Genomic DNA, 17,923 nt, shown 5'->3' on the forward strand with positions numbered 1-17,923 from the left:
GCTGGAGCCAGCTGGGGCTTGGGCTCTGCTCCCAAGGAACAAGGGACAGCACAAGGGAAGAGTCTCACATTGCCCCAGGGGAGGTTTAGGTTGCACATGATGAACAATTTCTTCCCCTTGAGGGCTGTCCAGGCCTGGCCCAGGCTGCCGATGGCAGTGGTGGAGTCCCCATGCCTGGAGGGGATTCAAAGCTCTGGAGATGTGGTGCTGAGGGCCATGGTTTGGTGGTGCCCTGGCAGTGCTGGGCTCAGGCTTGGACTGGGTGATCCAAAAGGTCTTCTCCAGGCTAACCAGTTCCAGGGTGTTCTGTGGGAGGAACTCCAGTGCAGAGGAGGCAGTGCAGAGGTGTCAGAGGTGTGCCTCAGGAGCTTTTGTCACTGTCCCCAAGGACGCTGCAGCAGCAGCAGTAGCATCAGGAGATGCTGGCTGCAGCCTTTCTTCCCCTGCCCAGCTGCACAGCCAGGGCTCTGCTGAAGCTGCTGAGCTCATGGCTTGGATTCTGAGCTGAGCTCTGTGTGGGGTTTGCTGTGTCAGTCGGGGCTGCTGCCCTGCTTGGGGTCCCGCCTGCCCTGCCGGGCTCCCGACTGCCCTGCTGGGCTGCCCTTAGGGGCTTGCTCCTGGCCAGGCACTGCGCTGCCTTCCCAACCACGTTGGCTTTGCTTTCTTTGCTCATTCTCAGCTCCCTTGCAGCCTTCTGCTGGAGATGGAGGAGTGCCAGCCCTGGCTGGGCAGCAGGGTCTGGAGCAGAGCTGTGGTTATGCAGCATCCAGGCTGTGTGGAGGGCTTCCCTTTGCCCTGCAGAGCCAGGGGAGACTTCACCCTGGGAGCAAGGGAAGATTCTCACCTGAAGCAGTGCTTGAAGAGCTCCTTCTGTGTGCCCATGTTGGCAGTGCTGATATCCCTTATCAGCTGGGGCCACCCCCAGCCTCTGCAAGGGTGGGGAGGAGATAGCATGAAGTGGTGCAATGAATGAGGAACCATCCTGGGAACCTTTTGGGTCTTGGTTTGTTGGGTTTTTGGTATTTTTACAGCCTGCTTTATTTTGTCTATTTGTTGTTATTTTTTTTATTCATTAAAACCCCAAGAGTGAGTCCCTGTGCAGGCTTCCACTTGCTGAGCTCTGCAGGATCAGAGAACCACAGGATGGCTCAGGTTGGAAGGGACCTCAGAGATCCTCTACTCCAACCTCCCTGCCATGGACAGGAGCACCTCTCAACTTGATTTAGGTGCTCAAGGCCTCATCCAACCTGGATGAGCCTTCAGGATTAGCTTTTAAAAGACATTTCTGAGTCTACCAGGTGCACAGGGCAGGTTTGCTGCCAGGAATCCTCAGCAGTGGTCAGGAGGGAAAAAGATAAACTATCGTAAGAAGGACACAGAGCTGCTGGGGTGAGTCCAGAGGAGACCACAAAGATGATCCAAGGGCTGGAGCAGCTCTGCTGTGAGGCCAGGCTGAGGGAGCTGGGGACATGCAGCCTGGAGAGGAGAAGGCTCCAGGGGGACCTCAGAGCTGCCTGCCAGGACCTGAAGGGATCCTGCAGGAAGGCTGCAGAGAGGCTTTTGCTGAGGGTGTCTAGAGCCAGGCGAAGGGGGAATGGTTTGAAGCTGAGGCAGAGCAGGGTTAGAGTGGAGCTGAGGAAGAAGTTGTTGAGTTTGAGGGTGGTGAGAGTCTGGCACAGGCTGCCCAGGGAGGCTGTGGCTGCCTCCTGCCTGGGGGTGTTCAAGGCCAGGCTGGATGAGGCCTTGGGGAACCCAAGTCTAGTTGAGAGGTGTCCCTGCCCATGGCAGGAGGTTGGAGCTGATGCTCTCTGAGGTCCCTTCCAGCCTGAGCCATTCCATCATCACTTCTCTTACTGCACCTCTCAGGTTTACAGCTCAGCGCCCCCTCCCCCCCCCTTCCCCCCCCAGTCCTTGCTCGTGCAGTGCTGGCTGCAGCTCAGCAGGATTGGGCCCCAGGTGCCTGTCCCAGCAGCCAGCGTGGGAAGCTGCTGGATGGCTCAGGGGGGGAATTGTCTTCTGTGCAGGGGCAGTGGGTGCCCAGCTCTGGGGCATCCCTCTGGATGGTGAGGCTGGCAGCCTGGCTGTGCCCTGGAATCTGCTGGTTACTAATCTGTGCCCGTCCTGAGTGCTGGCAGCTGCAGATTAATCAGCCTTTAAATAGCAGCAGTCCTGTCTGGTGGTGGCAATCCCAGCACAGCTCTTTGCTCTTTGCCTCTGTGGGCTTGGGCTGTGGCTTTGCTGGAGGGGAAAAAGAGGAAGAGAAAAAACCCAACCCAAAGCCTGAGCTGTTTGTCACATGGAGCTGGGGGTGTGGGAGAGCTGTACTGAACCAGCTTGTGATGTGCTGAACAGGAATCCTGCTTACTGCTGGGCTTGGAAAGTCCCTCCTGGGCCCCACTTCCCTTGGCTATCCCTGTGGTGCTGCTTTCCAGCTGGTCCTGCTGCAGGGGGTTCCTCCTCAGTGCCCTTCAGGCCCTGCAGTGCCAGGCACAGGTGGTGTTATCTCTTGGCTGTGCTTTGCAGGGCTGCTGCCCTTCCACAGCCCTCTGCAGGACACCCTCTGCCCTCCCAGGGATGGGTGCTGGACCACCACTCCCCTCTCCTCACATGCTGGGGACTTTCCTTTTTCCCCCCAGCAGGGAACAGGCTGCTGGGAAGCCCTGAACAGATGCAGGCAAATGTCTTCTTCTCTCTGAGAGCAGAAGGTGGCTCCTGGAAGTGTTCTTTGCAGCCCATCTGTCACACTGAGAGGTTCCCTTGCCTCAGTCTCTTCCTGACAGACCAGGATGGAAATGTTTGTCCTTGCCTGGGGAGCTGCTCCAGGGCCCTGTGATGTTCACCTGCTGCTGTCTGCGGAGCTGTGAGGTGATGCTGGGCTGCAGCAGGAGCAGTGTGGCCAGCAGGGCTGGGGAGGTTCTGCTGCCTCTCTGCTCTGCCCTGCTCAGACCACCCCTGCAATGCTGTGCCCAGTTCTGAGCTCCCCACTTCCAGAGAGACAGAGACCTGCTGTGGAGAGTCCAACAGAGGCTGTGAGGATAATGAAGGGCCTGGAACAGCTCTGCTGTGGAGGAAGGCTGAGAGCCCTGGGGCTGTTGAGTCTGGAGAGGAGAAGGATGAAGGATAGACCTGGAGGAGGGCTCTGGTGGGTGGGCTCAGGGGCAAGGGAAGGAGCAGGCAGTTCCCTAGCAGTGGCTGTAGTTCCTCCTGCAGCTCAGTGAGTAAGTGCATAGTAAGGTGGTGCGCTGCAGAACCCCTGTAGGGCTTGTCTGACACCTACCCCCCTGGGGCATCTTCTGGTGTCAGGGGAGGGGTGGGAGAGAGGACTCTGGAGATGACTTGGATGAGAGGCATTTAAGAGCCCCTGAGGCTGGCATCATCCTGCTCCCATCTTCCCTCTCCTGGGCACCAAGGCTTGAGAGGATTTAGGGCCTTTCAAACTCTCTGAGGATGTTTCATGCTGCCCCAGATGGGTAAGGGAGAACATTGCTGGGCCAGATTAAACTGTGCCATGGGAAGAGATAGTCCCAGAGAGGAAGGGAACTGCTGGAGAGAGTCCAGGGAAGAACCATGAGGATGCTGAGGGGCCTGGAGCAGCTCTGTGAGGAGCAAAGGCTTCAGGCTCCCTGGGGCTGAGAGCCTGGAGAAGAGCAGCCCCAGAGGGGATCTGAGAGGAGGAGGCTGAGGGGAGGCCTCACTGCTCTCTACAGCTCCCTGAGAGGAGGCTGCAGTGAGGCTGGGCTTGGTCTCTCCTCCCAAGTCCCCAGCGACAGGAGGAGAGGAAAATAGATGAAGCTGTGCCAGGGGAGGGTTAGGCTGGAGACGAGGAACAGGAGTAGTCCTCATCTTTGCTGCAGGAGTGGTCAGGGCTTGGCACAGGCTGCCCAGGGAGGTGGTGGAGTCCCCATGCCTGGAGATGTCTCAGAAGCTGTTGGGGTGGAGCTGCAGGCTGTAGTTCAGTGGCCATGAGCTGGGTTATGGTTGGATCCAGGACCTTAGAGCTCTTCTCCAGCCATCCTCGGTGCTTGCAGGGTTCCCTGGGGGCGGTGCTCGGGGCCGGGCGGGCTGCGGGTACTGACCCTTCCCTTGGCCCTGGCAGGACGCAGGCGGAGATGGCTCACACCTGCCGGGGCACCATCAACCTGTCCACAGCTCACATCGACACTGAGGACTCCTGCAATATCGTCCTGTCCAGCGGGGGCAGGACCTACCACCTGAAGGCCAGCTGCGAGGTGGAGAGGCAGCGCTGGGTGACGGCGCTGGAGCTGGCCAAGGCCAGGGCCATCCGCATCAGGAACAACCAATCAGGTATGATCTGCCTGCCCTGCCCACCCCTGCTGCCCTGCACTGCTGCCCCGCCCTGCCAACCTCTGCTGCCCCGCCCTGCCAACCTCTGCTGCCCCACCCTGCCAACCTCTGCTGCCCCACCCTGCCAACCTCTGCTGCCCCGCCATGCCACCCACCCCTACTGCCCTGCCCTGCCCACCCCTGCCACCCTGCACTGTTGCCCTGCCCTGCCAACCCCTGCCACCCTGCCCTGCCCACCCCTGCCACCCTCCCGCGGCAGCCCTTGGCCTTGCTGAACCTCACCCTTCTGTCCCCAGCCCATGGATCTAAGCTGCCCCTGTCCTCTATCACTGCCCTCAGCCCTGCTGCAGGGACCCCCCAGCAATGTCCCAGGCAGGTGGCAGGCACCCTGGAGCCAGCACAGCTGGACAGGCTCCTCAGGCAGAGACACAGGGACAGGCTGCAGCACTTAGGGAGAGTTTGTTTCCTTCTCCTGCTGGGGACACCAGATCTGGAGGCAGGATTGGAGCTGAGGTCTGAGCAGAGCAGAGCCAAGGGGCAGAATCCCCTCTGCTGCCCACACTCTTCTGGCTGCAGCCCAGCACACAGCTGCCTGAGGGCTGCAGGAGGCCACTGCTGGCTCCTGGGCAGCTGCTCAGCACCCAGCACCCCCAAGGCTTTTTCTTCAGGGCTGCCCTCAGCCCCCTCTGCACCCAGCCTGGATTTGTGCCTGGGCTTGGCCTGAGCCAGCTGCAGGACCTTGCCCTGTGACTTGCTGCCCCTCCTGCAGCTGGCACTGCCTCACTTCTCAAGCCTGTCAAGACCCTTCTGGATGCCATCCCTGCCCTCAAGTGAGTGCCCTGCAGCACACAGCTTGATGCCATCAGCTGACTGAGGATGCGTTGCAGGAGACCAAGGCCCCAGCCCTGGCCTGACCTGGTTTGCCTTTTGTAGGCTGAGCTGTCCCTGAAGGTCACCCAGGAGCTGATTGTCTGTGAGGCGCTTCCCAGCCCTGTGTGAGCACAAAGTGTTCCTCGAATGGATTTGCTGGCAGTGCTGTGAGCTCTGTGTCACTCCACAGTGCAGCTCTAGGGGGTGTGAGCAGCCAGGCAGAGCACAGCTGGCACAGGAGGAGGTGCCAGGCAGCCTTGTTTAGCCTGGCAGAGCCTGACACTGCACCAGGGCACAGCTGCAGCGAGCTGGCTGCTTGGCTGTCCCTCTGCTGAGCAGCACTTCTGCCACTGTGGGACAGGGTGAGTGTGTGCAGCAGGGGCTGTCCTGTGGGAGAGCTTGGGATGTGCCTCCTCGTCCTCCTCCTCCTCCCCCAGCGTGGGACCCGGGTGGTGTCAGGGCAGGGCTGGAGCCAGCCAGCTGCCCCCAGTGCAGGGCTGCAGGAGGAGGTTGGTGATGCTGCCCCCAGGCAGGAGCTCTGCCTCTGGGGTGGCTTAACATAAAAATAGCAAAGGCAGAGACTCCCTGGCCTTGGGCCTGGACCTGCTGCCTGCCACCAGCAGCCAGCCCGGGCCCTGCTGTTGGGTGAGGACAGGGCCCGGGCTGGCTGCAGCTGTGGCTCCTGTGCTGCCTCCCTGCTGTGCTGAGTCAGCTGCTGGCAGAGAGATCACAAAGAGTTCTGCTGTGGCCTGCTCCTGAGGGTCAGATACTCATAGACTTGTAGGAGGGTTTGGCTTGGAAGGAACCTTAAAGACCATCTAGTGCCAACCCCCTGCCATGGGCAGGGACACCTCCACCAGCCCAGGCAGCTCAAGGCTTCATTCAGCCTGGCCCTGAACACCTCCAGGGAGGGGACAGCCACAGGCTCCCTGGGCAGCCTGTGCCAGTGTCTCACCACCCTCTCTATCAAGAACTTCTTCCTCATCTCCAGTCTCAATCTGCCCTCCTCCAGCTTCATCCCATTGCCAAAGTCCCTTCCTGACTTTCTGGGTGGCTGTGCCCTGAGAGGCTTTCTCACAGGGCTGATTTTCAGTTCTATTTTTAAGAAATAGCAAAACCTAAGCCCAAAGCAGGAATGAGCAGGGGGACTTTGCTGTTCCCTCCTGCCTGTAACTGGAGGAGCTCTGCTTTCCCCTCTGCCCAGGACTGTTTTGGTAATGGGCCCTGAGCAGGGCTATCAGTGAGTGCTGGTGGATGGCAGGAGGGAAGGTTTGCTCTCCTCATCCACCTGGAACCTGTTAGGGCTTGGAAGGGAGCTCCAGAGAGCATCCAGCCCAATCCCCTGCCAGAGCAGGGCACCCATGAACACATCCAGGGGGGAGCTGGAAAGGCTCCAGAGCAGGAGACTCCACAATCTCTCTGGTAGCCTGCAGGACCAATGCCCCTCACTGTTGCTTGGGTGCCCTGGATGACAGCTACTTGCTCCCTCGAATGATCTCTGCTATTTCCAGCTCACTTCACAACAGCTTTTCCTCCCTTTTCCTGTCCTCCTTGGGATATTTCTCCATCATCTTGTGCACTGGTTTGGCTTCCCCTCTGCTCCTGGAGCTCATGCCTGCAGAGGTGCTGGCTGCCAGCCCTTGGCTGCTGTGCTCCTCTCGTTGTCTTTGTGATCCTTGGCAGTCTGAGTTTGGCCAGCCTGCTGGGGACTGTGCCAGGAGGTGCTGCCCTGCAAATACAACTGGCAGTGCTGCTGAGATCAGAGAGCCCCAGCAGGGTGGGGTTGGAAGGGACCTCTGGAGATCACAGCTCCCTGTTCCAGCAGGACACCCACAGCAGCTTGCCCAGGAGCACAATGCCCAGGGTGGGTTGGAAGCTCTCCAGAGAAGGAGACTTCACAACCTCTCTGGGAAGCCTGCTCCAGGCCTCCAGCAGTCTGCCCTCAGCTCTTGCCCTCAGCTGTGTGTGTGGCAGGAGGGGAAGGGATGATCCAGGTCATTCCTGCTGTGCTGCACCTGCTGAGGTCAGCTTCAGCTGGCATCTGGGTAGCTGTTGGGACTGAAAGAAGGCAGAGGCAGTGTGGATGGTCCCTTGCTGTCCAGGAGTGGTGCATTGCTGACTTTGGTGCTCTGCCTGGCTGGGTCCAGGCTGGGAGAGTTGGATGTCCTCAGCCTGCGGAAAAGAAGGCTCCAGGGAGACTTTAGAGCAACCTTCTGGTACCTGAAGGAGGCTCCAGGAGAGCTGGGGAGGTACTTCTGGCAAGGGCTGGGAGTGACAGGATGAGGGCAATGGGTTGAAGTTGTAGGAGGGCAAATTGAGACTGGAGATGAGGAAGAAGTTCTTGATAGAGAGGGTGGTGAGACACTGGCACAGGTTGCCCAGGGAGGCTGAGAGGGAGAAACTGCCCAGGCAGGGCCTTAGCTTGCTCCTGGGTTTCTTTCCTCCCGAGGGCTCTGCTGGGACTTCATTCCCCAGCGGCCCATGGCTCTGCTGTGCTGTGCCTCAGGGCTGCCGCTTGAGGTTCCCTTGGCGGTGGTTTGCTGCGTACTGCAAACCCAGAGGATGCAGCAGGAGCAGGTTGCCCTCTCCTGGTGCTCTCCTTCCATGAAGCCTGGCTCCTGGTGGTACTCGGCAGACCCCGAGGCTCCTCCGCTCCTGCGGAAGGGACGTCCCAGCAGAGAGCTCTGTGTCGGGGTCGCCGGAAGTCTTTAATTGCCTTCAGCTGATTCTGCAACTGCCCTCCAAGAGTGGCTGACAGGAGAGGGCTCTGGCAGCCAGACCCTGCTCAGAGGCTCTCCGTGGGGGCAGGGGATCAGCTCTTCTGGTGGGGCTGCCGGGGAAGAGCTGCACCTCCTCTCCCCAGCATTTCAGCTCCTCCTGGACCCAGGTGTGCTGCAGGCTGCTCACGGCATGTTGGGACCCGTGGGGACCCCAAAACTGCTGGAGTGGGTTCAGAGGAGGCCACCAAGAAGATCAGAGGGCTGGAGAACCTCCCCTATAGGGACAGGCTTGAGAGAGTTGGGGCTGTGCAGCCTGGAGAACAGAAGGCTTCAGGGAGACCTTAGAGCAACCTTCTGGTACCTGAAGGAGGCTTCAGGAGAGCTGGTGAGGGACTTCTGGTAAGGGCTGGGAGTGACAGGATGAGAGGCAATGGATTGAAGCTGGAGGAGGGCAGATTGAGACTGGGGATGAGGAAGAAATTCTTTGCAGTGAGGGCAGTGAGACCCTGGAAGAGGCTGCCCAGGGAGGCTGTGGCTGCCCCCTCCCTGGAGGTGTTCAGGGCCAGGCTGGATGAGGCCTTGAGCAACCTGTGCTGGTGGAGGTGTCCCTGCTCCATTCCAACTGGGCCCATTCTGTGCTCCAGGCTGTGCCCTGCAGTGCCTGAGGAGCAGCTCTGCTCTCAGGCTGATGATGGAGGGCAGCTTCCTCAGCTCTCCAGTGAGGCTGGTTTGGCTCTTGCCTCTCTTCCCATCTGGAGGGTGGGTTGGGCATTGGCAGAAGAGTTCTCTGTAGCTTGCAGACTCCGCAGGGGGCTGGGGGCAAACGAGGGGCAGCCTCTGGGTGTATGCTGTCCACTCCAGCAGAGCTTTCCCAGTGCAACAAAGCAAGAGGAGGGCAAGGGAAAAACGTCAAGAAAAAGCCAATTGTTGGGCAGAGCTCCTGCTGGGCCTCAGGGCATCTGTTTCTCTGGAGACAACCTTTCTGCCTGACCTTGGACAAGCTGCCTTGCTGCTGGATGTCCCTGCTTGGATCTTCACAGCCTTGAGGGGGCTGTGGGATGGCTCTGAAACTGCTGTGCCCTTGTATGTCTTATGTTCCTGCAGATAGCCAGAGGGTGAAATGTCTCAGCTGGGAAAAAAAAAACCTCCAGCTGTAGCTGGCTGGAGTTGTGATGGGGTTTGCTGCAGGGTTCAGAGGCTGGGAGGCTGGATGGGGTGCTGAAGGTGTCCTGCATTGAATGACATCTTGGCTACAGGGCAGAGCTTAGGCTCTGTTGTCTCCAACTCTGCTCCTGAACCATCCACTGTAAAAGACAGGAAGGAATTCTTGGCAGTGAGGGTGGGGAGACACTGGCACAGGCTGCCCAGGGAGGCTGTGGCTGCCCCCTCCCTGGAGGTGTTCAAGGCCAGGCTGGATGAGGCATTGGGCAGCCTGGGCTGGTGGGAGGTGTCCCTGCCCATGGCAGGGGGTTGGAATCTTTAAGGTCCCTTCCAACCCAATCCAATCCCTTCCATGAATCTGTGAGTATTTGACCAGGAGCCCAGCACTGTGTGCTGCTGTCTTCTCAAAATGCTCCTCTGCCCTGATGTGCTCAAGGAGATGCCTCCCAAGGGAAGCTGGTTCTGTGTTCTTCCTTTATAGGCATTCTGAAACCTGAGCAGCTGAACTTTCCTCTGATCCTCTGCCATGCTCCCACTGTGCTGGGGCAGGGCAGGCAGCTGCCTGTGCATAGGGGATGGAGGGAGAGGAGGAAGAGGAGGAGTGCACAGGAGCTTTGAGTAGGGCTATGCAAAAGAGGAGTGCATGGGATAGATGCAGAAGCTGTGAGGATGATGAAGGGACTGGAACAGCTCTGCTGTGGAGGAAGGCTGAGAGCCCTGGGGCTGTTGAGTCTGGAGAGGAGAAGGCTGAGAGGGGACCTGAGCAATGTCTATCAATAGCTGAGGGGTGGGGGTCAGGAGGAAGGTGCCAGGCTCTGGTGGGTGGTGCCCAAGGACAGGACAAGGAGCCACAGGGATGAGCTGGGACCCAGGAGGTTCCTCCTGAGCATGAGGGGAAAGTTGTTTGGTGTGAGGGTGCTGGAGGCCTGGAGCAGGCTGCCCAGAGAGGTTGTGAAGTCTCCTGCTCTGGAGCCTTTCCAATCCCTCTGGATGTGTTCCTGTGTGCCCTGTTCTGGGTGCCCCTGCTCTGGCAAGGGGTTAGGCTGGATGCTGTCTGGAGGTCCCTTTGAATCCCTCCCCTGCTGTGATTCTGTTACCCTGGCTTGCTCTAGTTGTTTGCTCTGAGAAATGGAAGTGCTTGCTCTGAGCTAAACCTCCTCAAGAGCTTCCTTCCCAGTTAAAAACTGCTGCTTGTGGGCATTTCCCCCTTGACAACCTTCTGCTTTCTACCCCAAAGCAGGACTGCAGCTGCAAAGTGACTAAAATGTGTCCTGTGCACTGCCAGCACTCCAATGGGATGCATCCAGCAGAGTGTGGCCAGCAGCTCAAGGCAGGTTCTCCTGCCCCTCTGCACTGCCTCATCTGGAGTCCTGGGGCCAGCTCTGGGCTCCTCAGGTCAGGAGGGACAGGGAACTGCTGGAGAGAGTCCAGTGGAGACTGGGAAGCTGCTGAGGGGCCTGGAGCATCTCTGTGAGGGCTGAAAGCCTGGAGAGGAGCAGCCTGTGCCCAGGCACACATCAGCCAGCAGCCCTCTGCTGCAGCTGCTGCTCTCTCAGGGAGCCCTGACAGGTGCCACACTCCCTCCAGCCCTTGCTCCTTCCCCCTGAGACCAGTGAGCTGGGAAAGGCTGGGAAAATCCAAGGGTCCCACCAGGGAGGGGGTGAGGGAGCAGCTGCTGGGGGGGACACAGTCATCAACCCCCCCAGGGTTTGTTGTTGAGCTGCTGGCCGGGGTGGGGGTTGGTTTGGGGTGGTTGGAACGTGGCTGCTTGAGTGAAATTTCTCATGGAGCTTCTGATATAAAGGAAAGAATTCTGCTGTACATTTTAAGCAATGTCCTAAAAATAACCTCCAGCAGCATTTAAAGGGACAGGCCTCTAGATATCATCTCCCCCCCCCTTACCCTCCCCCAAAGCAGCATCCCCTTGGCTTTTGGGGCTGAACAGACGGCAGCGAAGCATCCCCGGGGGAGGACCCAGCGCGGTCCTTTGTCATCCCCCTGCCTGCCGTTTGGGCAGGAGGAAGGCTGTGCCCGGCAGGGCTGGGGTTAAGGCTGGCTCCGTGGTGCATGCTGGTAAGGGGGTGGTCGCTGGGGGGAAGCAGGGGGCCGGAGTGCCCTGCTCGCTGCCAGCATGTGGCCAGGATTTATTCTGGGCGGTGTGGAACTGTAAGTGCAGCGCTGGGAGGAGTGCTGCGGAGCAGGACGTTTGCTTTTGCTTTGCTTATTGTTATTATTATTGTTAGTTTGGTTTTCCTTTCTTTTTGTTTGTTTGCTTTTTGCCTTTCCTCCTCCACCCTAAAGCTCGCAGCCATGTAGGGCAGAGCCTTCCGCTGTGGGGATGAAGGGGAAGGGCTGCTGGGAGCCAGGACCCCTCCGTTCCTTCTGCAGCGCCGCCTGTCTGAATAAATTTCACAAGGGTTAGTGGCCTTCCTGGCACCCTCCTGGCACCCTTTACCCCCGCAGCCTGCCCAGCGGGCACTCCCCTGCCAGCCCTGCGCTCGCCGGGCACGGTGAGGAGCGATGCAGGGGCTGCCCTGCCTGCCCAGGGTGGGGAGGGTGTTTGGCCCCTGCACAGGAGCCCTGGGAGGCAGGGAAAGAGGGAAGATGCTCCGTGTGGGTCATGGGGGGGGTTGTTAGTGGCCTTCCTGGCACCCTCCTGCCCCAACAGCCTGCCCAGCGGGCATTCCCCTGCCAGCACTGCACCCGCTGGACAGCTGGCAGGATGAGGAGCGATGCAGAGACTGCCCTGCCTGCCCAGCTGCCTCCCCAGGGTGGGGAGGGTGTTTAACCCCTGCACAGGAGCCTTGGGAGGCAGGGAAGGAGGGAAGATGCTCCATGTGGACCCGTGGGGGGTGCTGGCATGGTGGGATGGCATCTTGGCTCCTGGGCATCAGGTGGGCTGCTGGGGTTGGGTTGAGGTTTATGCAGTGCCTGGCACTGGCTCCTTTGGCTTGCTCAGGAGATCAGCCCCAGCTGGCATTCGCCGAGAGGGTTGGCTTCTGATCTTTGGGAGCACTTTTAGTGCCCCCAGGAGGCAGTGGTGATGGCTGAGTCCCTGCTGCAGGCTGCTCAGGCCCACTGCTGGGTTTCAGAGATGTTGATTTGTGGTTCCTGAGAGAGACTGGGGGAGCTGGAAGCTGAATTGCTTTGCAGCTGCGATGGAGTGGGAGGATTTCTGTGCTGCCTTCTATGTTGGCTCTGCTGAGACCCTGGCTGAGGGCAGAGCTCTCTGGGTTGGGTGTCCTGCTCCCAGATGGATTTTGGGGCAGCTTTGCCAGCCCAGGGTGGCTGTGGTGGGGGAGAAGCTGGACAGGAGCCAGCAATGGGCACTGGCAGCCCAGAAGGCCAAGGGCAGCCCTTGGCCTTCTGGGCTGCCAGTGCCCATTGCCAGAGATGCAGAGAGGGGATCCTGCCCCTCTGCTCTGCTCTGGGGAGACCTCACCTGCAGGGCTGTGTCCAGCTCTGGGACACAAGAGAGACCTGGACCTGCTGGAGAGGGTCTAGAGGAGGCCACCAAGATGATCAGAGGGCTGTGGGGACAGGCTGGGAGAGTTGGGGCTGTGCAGCCTGCAGAAGAGAAGGCTCCAGGGAGACCTTAGAGCTGCACTGCAGTATCTGCAGGGCACCTCCAGGCAGGCTGGGCAGGGACTGTTCAGAAGGGGCTGTGGGGATAGGCCCAGGGGCAAGGGTTTGGAACTGGAGCAGGGCAGGGTTAGGTTGGACAGCAGGAGGAAGCTCTGCACAGGGAGGGTAGGGAGACACTGGCACAGGCTGCCCAGGGAGGTGCTTGAGGCTCCATCCCTGCAGACATCCAAGCTCAGCCTTGCTGTGTCCCTGGGCAGCCTGCTCTGGCTGGAGGTGTCCCTGCTGCCTGCAGGGGCTTGGAAAAGATGCCCTTGGAGGCTTCTTTCCAGCCCAGTACAGTTTGTGACTCTCTGGTCCCCCTGCCCAGGCTGTGGTGTGAGGCCCAGAGCGAGGCAGAGCTGTGCTGCAGGAGCAGCTGAGTGATGGGCAGCTGGAACTGCTCAATGTCATCTCCCATCTGCTGTTGTCCCCCAGGTTGTTCTATGTGTTTCCTATTGGCGGTCCCAGGACAGCTCAGTGCTGGGCATGCAGCAGAGCTCTCCTGTGCAGGGCAGGTGACTCTGCTTGAATCTGTGCTGGGCTGGGGCAGAAATCCCTCCTTGCAGTGTTCCTGTGACCAGTTGTGCTGTGTTTGTCTGGACTGGATCTTGTGATGAGGCAAAACATCTCCCTAGGGAGGTCCTGCTGTTCATGCAGACACCTTTTGTGTTGAAAGGGCCAGGGAGGGTCTCCTGCTGCCCCCCTGCCCTGCTGAGACAACCCCTGCAGTACTGTGTCCAGTTCTGGGGTCTCCAGTTCCAGAGAAACAGAGGCCTGCTGGGGAAAGTCCAACAGAGGCTGTGAGGATGATGAAGGGCCTGGAACAGCTCTGCTGTGGAGGAAGGCTGAGAGCCCTGGGGCTGTTGAGTCTGGAGAGGAGAAGGCTGAGAGGGGACCTGAGCAATGCCTATCAATAGCTGAGGGGTGGGGGTCAGGAGGAAGGTGCCAGGCTCTGGTGGGTGGTGCCCAGGGACAGGATAAGGAACCACAGGGATGAGCTGGGACCCAGGAGGTTCCTCCTGAGCATGAGGGGAAAGTTGTTTGGTGTGAGGGTGCTGGAGGTCTGGAGCAGGCTGCCCAGAGAGGTTGTGGAGTGTCCTTGTGTGGAGAGCTTCCAACCCCCCCTGGGCATTGTGCTCCTGGGCAAGCTGCTGTGGGTGCCCTGCTGGAGCAGGGCTTGGACTGGGTGAGCTCCAGAGCTCCCTTCCACCCTCACCCTGCTGGGCTTTGGTGGTTCAGTGTAAATGGAGCCTTGCAGGCTCTGGTCCTGTCTTGTTTTCACTGTGTGCTGTGAAGGTGTCTCTGCAGAGCAGGGCCTGAGTGTCAGCCTCTGCTTGATGTGATCCCTGCCCAGCCCTCCCAGCCCAGCCCAGCCCCATCCTGCCCTCCAGCATCTTTTCCCAATGACTTATTTCAGCTAAATGGAATTTCCTTCTGCCAGAAAAAAAAAAGGCATGGAAAGGAGAACTGTGAATAGGTCAACTCAAAATTCAAGCAATTGAGGATTTACTGGCTTCAGATGACCAAAAAAAAAAAAGAAAAAAGTTTTTTTTTTCTCCCCTCAAATCCAGATTGGCCTCTTTGGTTTTCCTGTGGAGCTGCTTCTCTGGCTGGGTGACATAAGGACAGGAGAGGCACAGGAGAGCTGCACACACAGAGGCTCAGTGCTTTATGTAACTCAGCTTCAGCAGGCAGTGAAGTGCCCCCAACAAGAATTCTGCTCACAAAGGGCTGCAAGCAGCCTGAGTCTTGCTCTGTGAATCCTCCTGGGAGTGGGGGAGTGCTGGAGAAACAGGGACTGAGCTTGGAGAGAGTGGCTCAGAATGGAAGGGACCTCAGAGAGCATCTGCTGCAACCTCCCTGCCTGCAGGTACAGCTCTCAGGTAGACTTGGGCTGCTCCAGGCCTCATCCAGCCTGGCCTTGAACACCCCCAGGCAGGAGGCAGCCACAGCCTCCCTGGGCAGCCTGTGCCAGAGTCTCACCACCCTCACACTCAAGAACTTCTTCCTCAGCTCCACTCTAACCCTGCTCTGCATCAGCTTCAAACCATTCCCCCTTGGCCTGGTGCTAGACCCCCCTCAGCAAAAGTCTCTCTGCAGCCTTCCTGCAGGATCCCTTCAGCATCCTGAGGCTTGGTTGTTTGGGGATCAGCTGTGTGCTGGGCTGCTGTGGAAGGCTGAATGGTAGAGCTCAGAGAGGTTGTGGAGTCACCTCTGAAGCCTTTCCAACCCCCCCAGGATGTGGTCCTGTGTGCCCTGCCCTGGGGGCCCCTGCCAGGTTGGACTGGATGGTGCCCAGAGGTCCCTTCCCACCCCTACTCTATGACTCTGTGATGCCCTCCCCAGCTCAGCTCATCCAGGGGCAGTCTGGCCATGAGCAGCAGCACCCTGGGATGGCTCTGGGTCTCCCCTTATGGTTCAGGGGGGGGTGTGCTGCATGGCCTGGTTTAGGGGTGGGTTTAGGGCTGCATGGCTGTGCCTGGGTGGCCACCATGCCCCTGAGTGTGCCCAGGAGCTGCAGGGCCAAGCCCTGGTGTGCCACCAGTGCCTGCGCTGTGCCTCCAGCCTGCAGCTTTCCCTCCAGCTTGGGAGAGGCTGGCAGCAAGGGGAAATGTGTAACTGAGGGAAGCTTCAGAGGCAGAGGAGGGAGGCACTGAGGGAGCTTCTGCCTCGGTGGCCTCCCTGTGAGAGGCTGCTCTGGGTGCTGAGGGTTGGCGCTGCTCTGCATGCTGAGGAGCAAGCCCCAAGAGGCTTAGGGGCTGGTGGCTGCCGAGCTGTTTGACACAGATTAAAGAGCAGCACAGCTCCAAAAATAATCTCCCCAGTTTACCATGAGGCTGTTCCTATGGCAACTGCTTCATGCCAGTGCCCCACAAACACAGCTCACAACAGAGGTGCTCTGCAAGTCCAAGCAAAGAGTGGGATGGGGAGCCAGGGGGCTCGGCTGGGGGGGGTGTGCAGGGGGTTCTGGGCTGCCCAGTTCAGGAGAGACAGGGAACTGCTGGAGAGAGTCCAGGGGAGGCTGGGAAGATGCTAAGGGACCTGGAGCAGCTCTGTGAGGAGCAAAGGCTGAGAGCCCTGGGGCTGAGAGCCTGGAGAAGAGCAGCCCCAGAGGGGAGCTGAGCAATGCTCAGCAAGAGCTGAAGGAGCTGTGGGGGGCAAGAGGCTGGGGCCAGGCTCTGCTCAGTGGTGCCCAGGGACAGGCCAAGGGGCAAGGGGCACAAACTGGAACCAGAAGGTTCCATCTGAGCAGGAGGAGGAGAAAGTTGTTTGTTGTGAGAGTGCTGGGGGCCTGGAGCAGGCTGCCCAGAGAGGTTGTGGAGTGTCCTTGTGTGGAGAGCTTCCAACCCCCCCTGGGCATTGTGCTCCTGGGCAAGCTGCTGTGGGTGCCCTGCTGGAGCAGGGCTTGGACTGGGTGAGCTCCAGAGCTCCCTTCCAACACCCCCCCTCCTGCTGGGTTAGGGATTTCAGCAGTGGGAGGTGTTTCAGCCTTGGCTGTGGATCACAACCTCATCCTCAGAGGCAGTGTCAGTGCTTGGCCTCCTGCTGGGGAGCTTTGTGTTGCCCTTGGCTCGCTCTGGTTTGCTTTGTGTTTCCCTTGTGTTTTTTCCCTTTGTTTCCTTCTTCCTCTGCTTTGGTTGGAGCTTCAGGGATTTCTTTTTCACCCTGAGCCACAGAAGCATGACCTTGGCCAGGTCTCCTCTTGTCTGGGGCTGCAGGTTCAGAGGCAGGGTTAGGGGAATGGGGGTGCTGGGGATGGAGGGCGGTGTGCTGAGGTTTCCATCCTGCTGCCCACCCCCCATGGCCATGAGAGCAGCTGTGGGGCAGCCGGGAGGTGGTGAGGGATGTTCAGCTCTTAGCCTGAACCAGCAGCACCACAACTGGTGTGGGCTGACCCAGCTCCCTTCCCAACCCCCCTTTTTTTTTTTCCCTGGGCTTTGAGGCCTTTATGTAATTCTGCTATAAAAAAAATGGGCCACAGTGTGTCCCTGCTGCTGCCTCCAGCTGGGCAGGGATCATCACACAGCCAGGAAAGGATGGAGCCCATCCCACACCCTGCTGGCTGTGGCCTCCTCTAACGATGGGCAAAGGTCCCCAGCCTGAGGCTGCAGCTGTCCAGGCTTTGCTCTGGGAAACAGAGCACCCCCAGGAGCCAGGAGCTCAGACAGCCCCATGGCTCTGCCCTGGAGAAATCAGAGAACCACAGCATGGTAGGGGGTGGAAGGGGCCTCCAGACAGCATCCAGCCTAACCCCCTGCCAGAGCAGGGGCATGCAGGGCAGGGCACACAGTAACACATCCAGGGGGGCTGGAAAGGCTCCAGAGCAGGAGACTCCACAACCTCTCTGGGCAGCCTGCTCCAGGCCTCCAGCACCCTCACACCAAACAACTTTCCCCTCATGCTCAGGAGGAACCTCCTGGGTCCCAGCTCATTCCTGTGGTTCCTTGTCCTGTCCCTGGGCACCACCCACCAGAGCTTGGCACCTTCATCCTGACCCCCACCCCTCAGCTATTGATAGACATTGCTCAGGTCCCCTCTCAGCCTTCTCCTCTCCAGACTCAACAGCCCCAGGGCTCTCAGCCTTCCTCCACAGCAGAGCTGTTCCAGTCCCTTCATCATCTTCACAGTCTCTGTTGGACTCCCCCCAGCAGGTCTCTGTCTCTCTGGAACTGGGGTGCTCAGAACTGGACACAGTACTGCAGGGGGGGTCTCAGCAGGGCAGGGCAGAGGGGCAGCAGGACCTCCCCAGCCCTGCTGGCCATTTGTTTGGTCCTGGGAGGAAATGCAGGGAGGGATCTGGGGGTTAAATGCTGCCCCAGGTCCAGGTGGGGAGATGCTTCCCCCAGCTTGGCACAGTTCTGGCAGTCTCTGTGAGCAGCTCCAATGATCTCCAGGAATTGTTGCTGTCTGCCAGCACAGAAACTGCAGACTTGGCTTTTCTCCTTGAGTCCCACAGAGCTGGGGGTGCTTTCTGATGTCATTAGTGGTGGGAGATACCTGACTTGGGTCTGCAACAAAAGCTGAGCTGCTGTGGTTGGGTTCTGCCAGGAGTGGGGCAGGGATTGTGCCCCTCGACTGGGCACTGGTGAGGACACACCTTAAATGCTGGGGTCAGGTTTGGGTCCCTCACTGCAAGAAGGACACTGAGGGGCTGGAGCAGATCCAGAGAAGGGCAACAAAGCTGGGGAAGGGCCTGGAGAACAGGACTAGGGAGGAGCAGCTGAGGGAAGTGGAGGTGTTCA

The 17,923-nt window shown here is 59.3% G+C and overlaps 1 protein-coding gene across 1 annotated transcript in view; it reads left to right on the forward strand.

Moving 5' to 3' along the window:
* OSBP2 (oxysterol binding protein 2) overlaps positions 1 to 17,923 on the forward strand; it is a 51,662-nt gene that overhangs the window by 12,253 nt on the left and 21,486 nt on the right. The window contains exon 2 of the mRNA XM_054392608.1: positions 4,097 to 4,305. Coding sequence (XP_054248583.1) covers positions 4,097 to 4,305 — 209 coding nt within the window. The remainder of the gene's footprint in view (positions 1 to 4,096; positions 4,306 to 17,923) is intronic.

This window comes from Indicator indicator, chromosome 26 (genome assembly GCF_027791375.1).
Source record: "Indicator indicator isolate 239-I01 chromosome 26, UM_Iind_1.1, whole genome shotgun sequence".
Taxonomy (NCBI): domain Eukaryota; kingdom Metazoa; phylum Chordata; class Aves; order Piciformes; family Indicatoridae; genus Indicator; species Indicator indicator.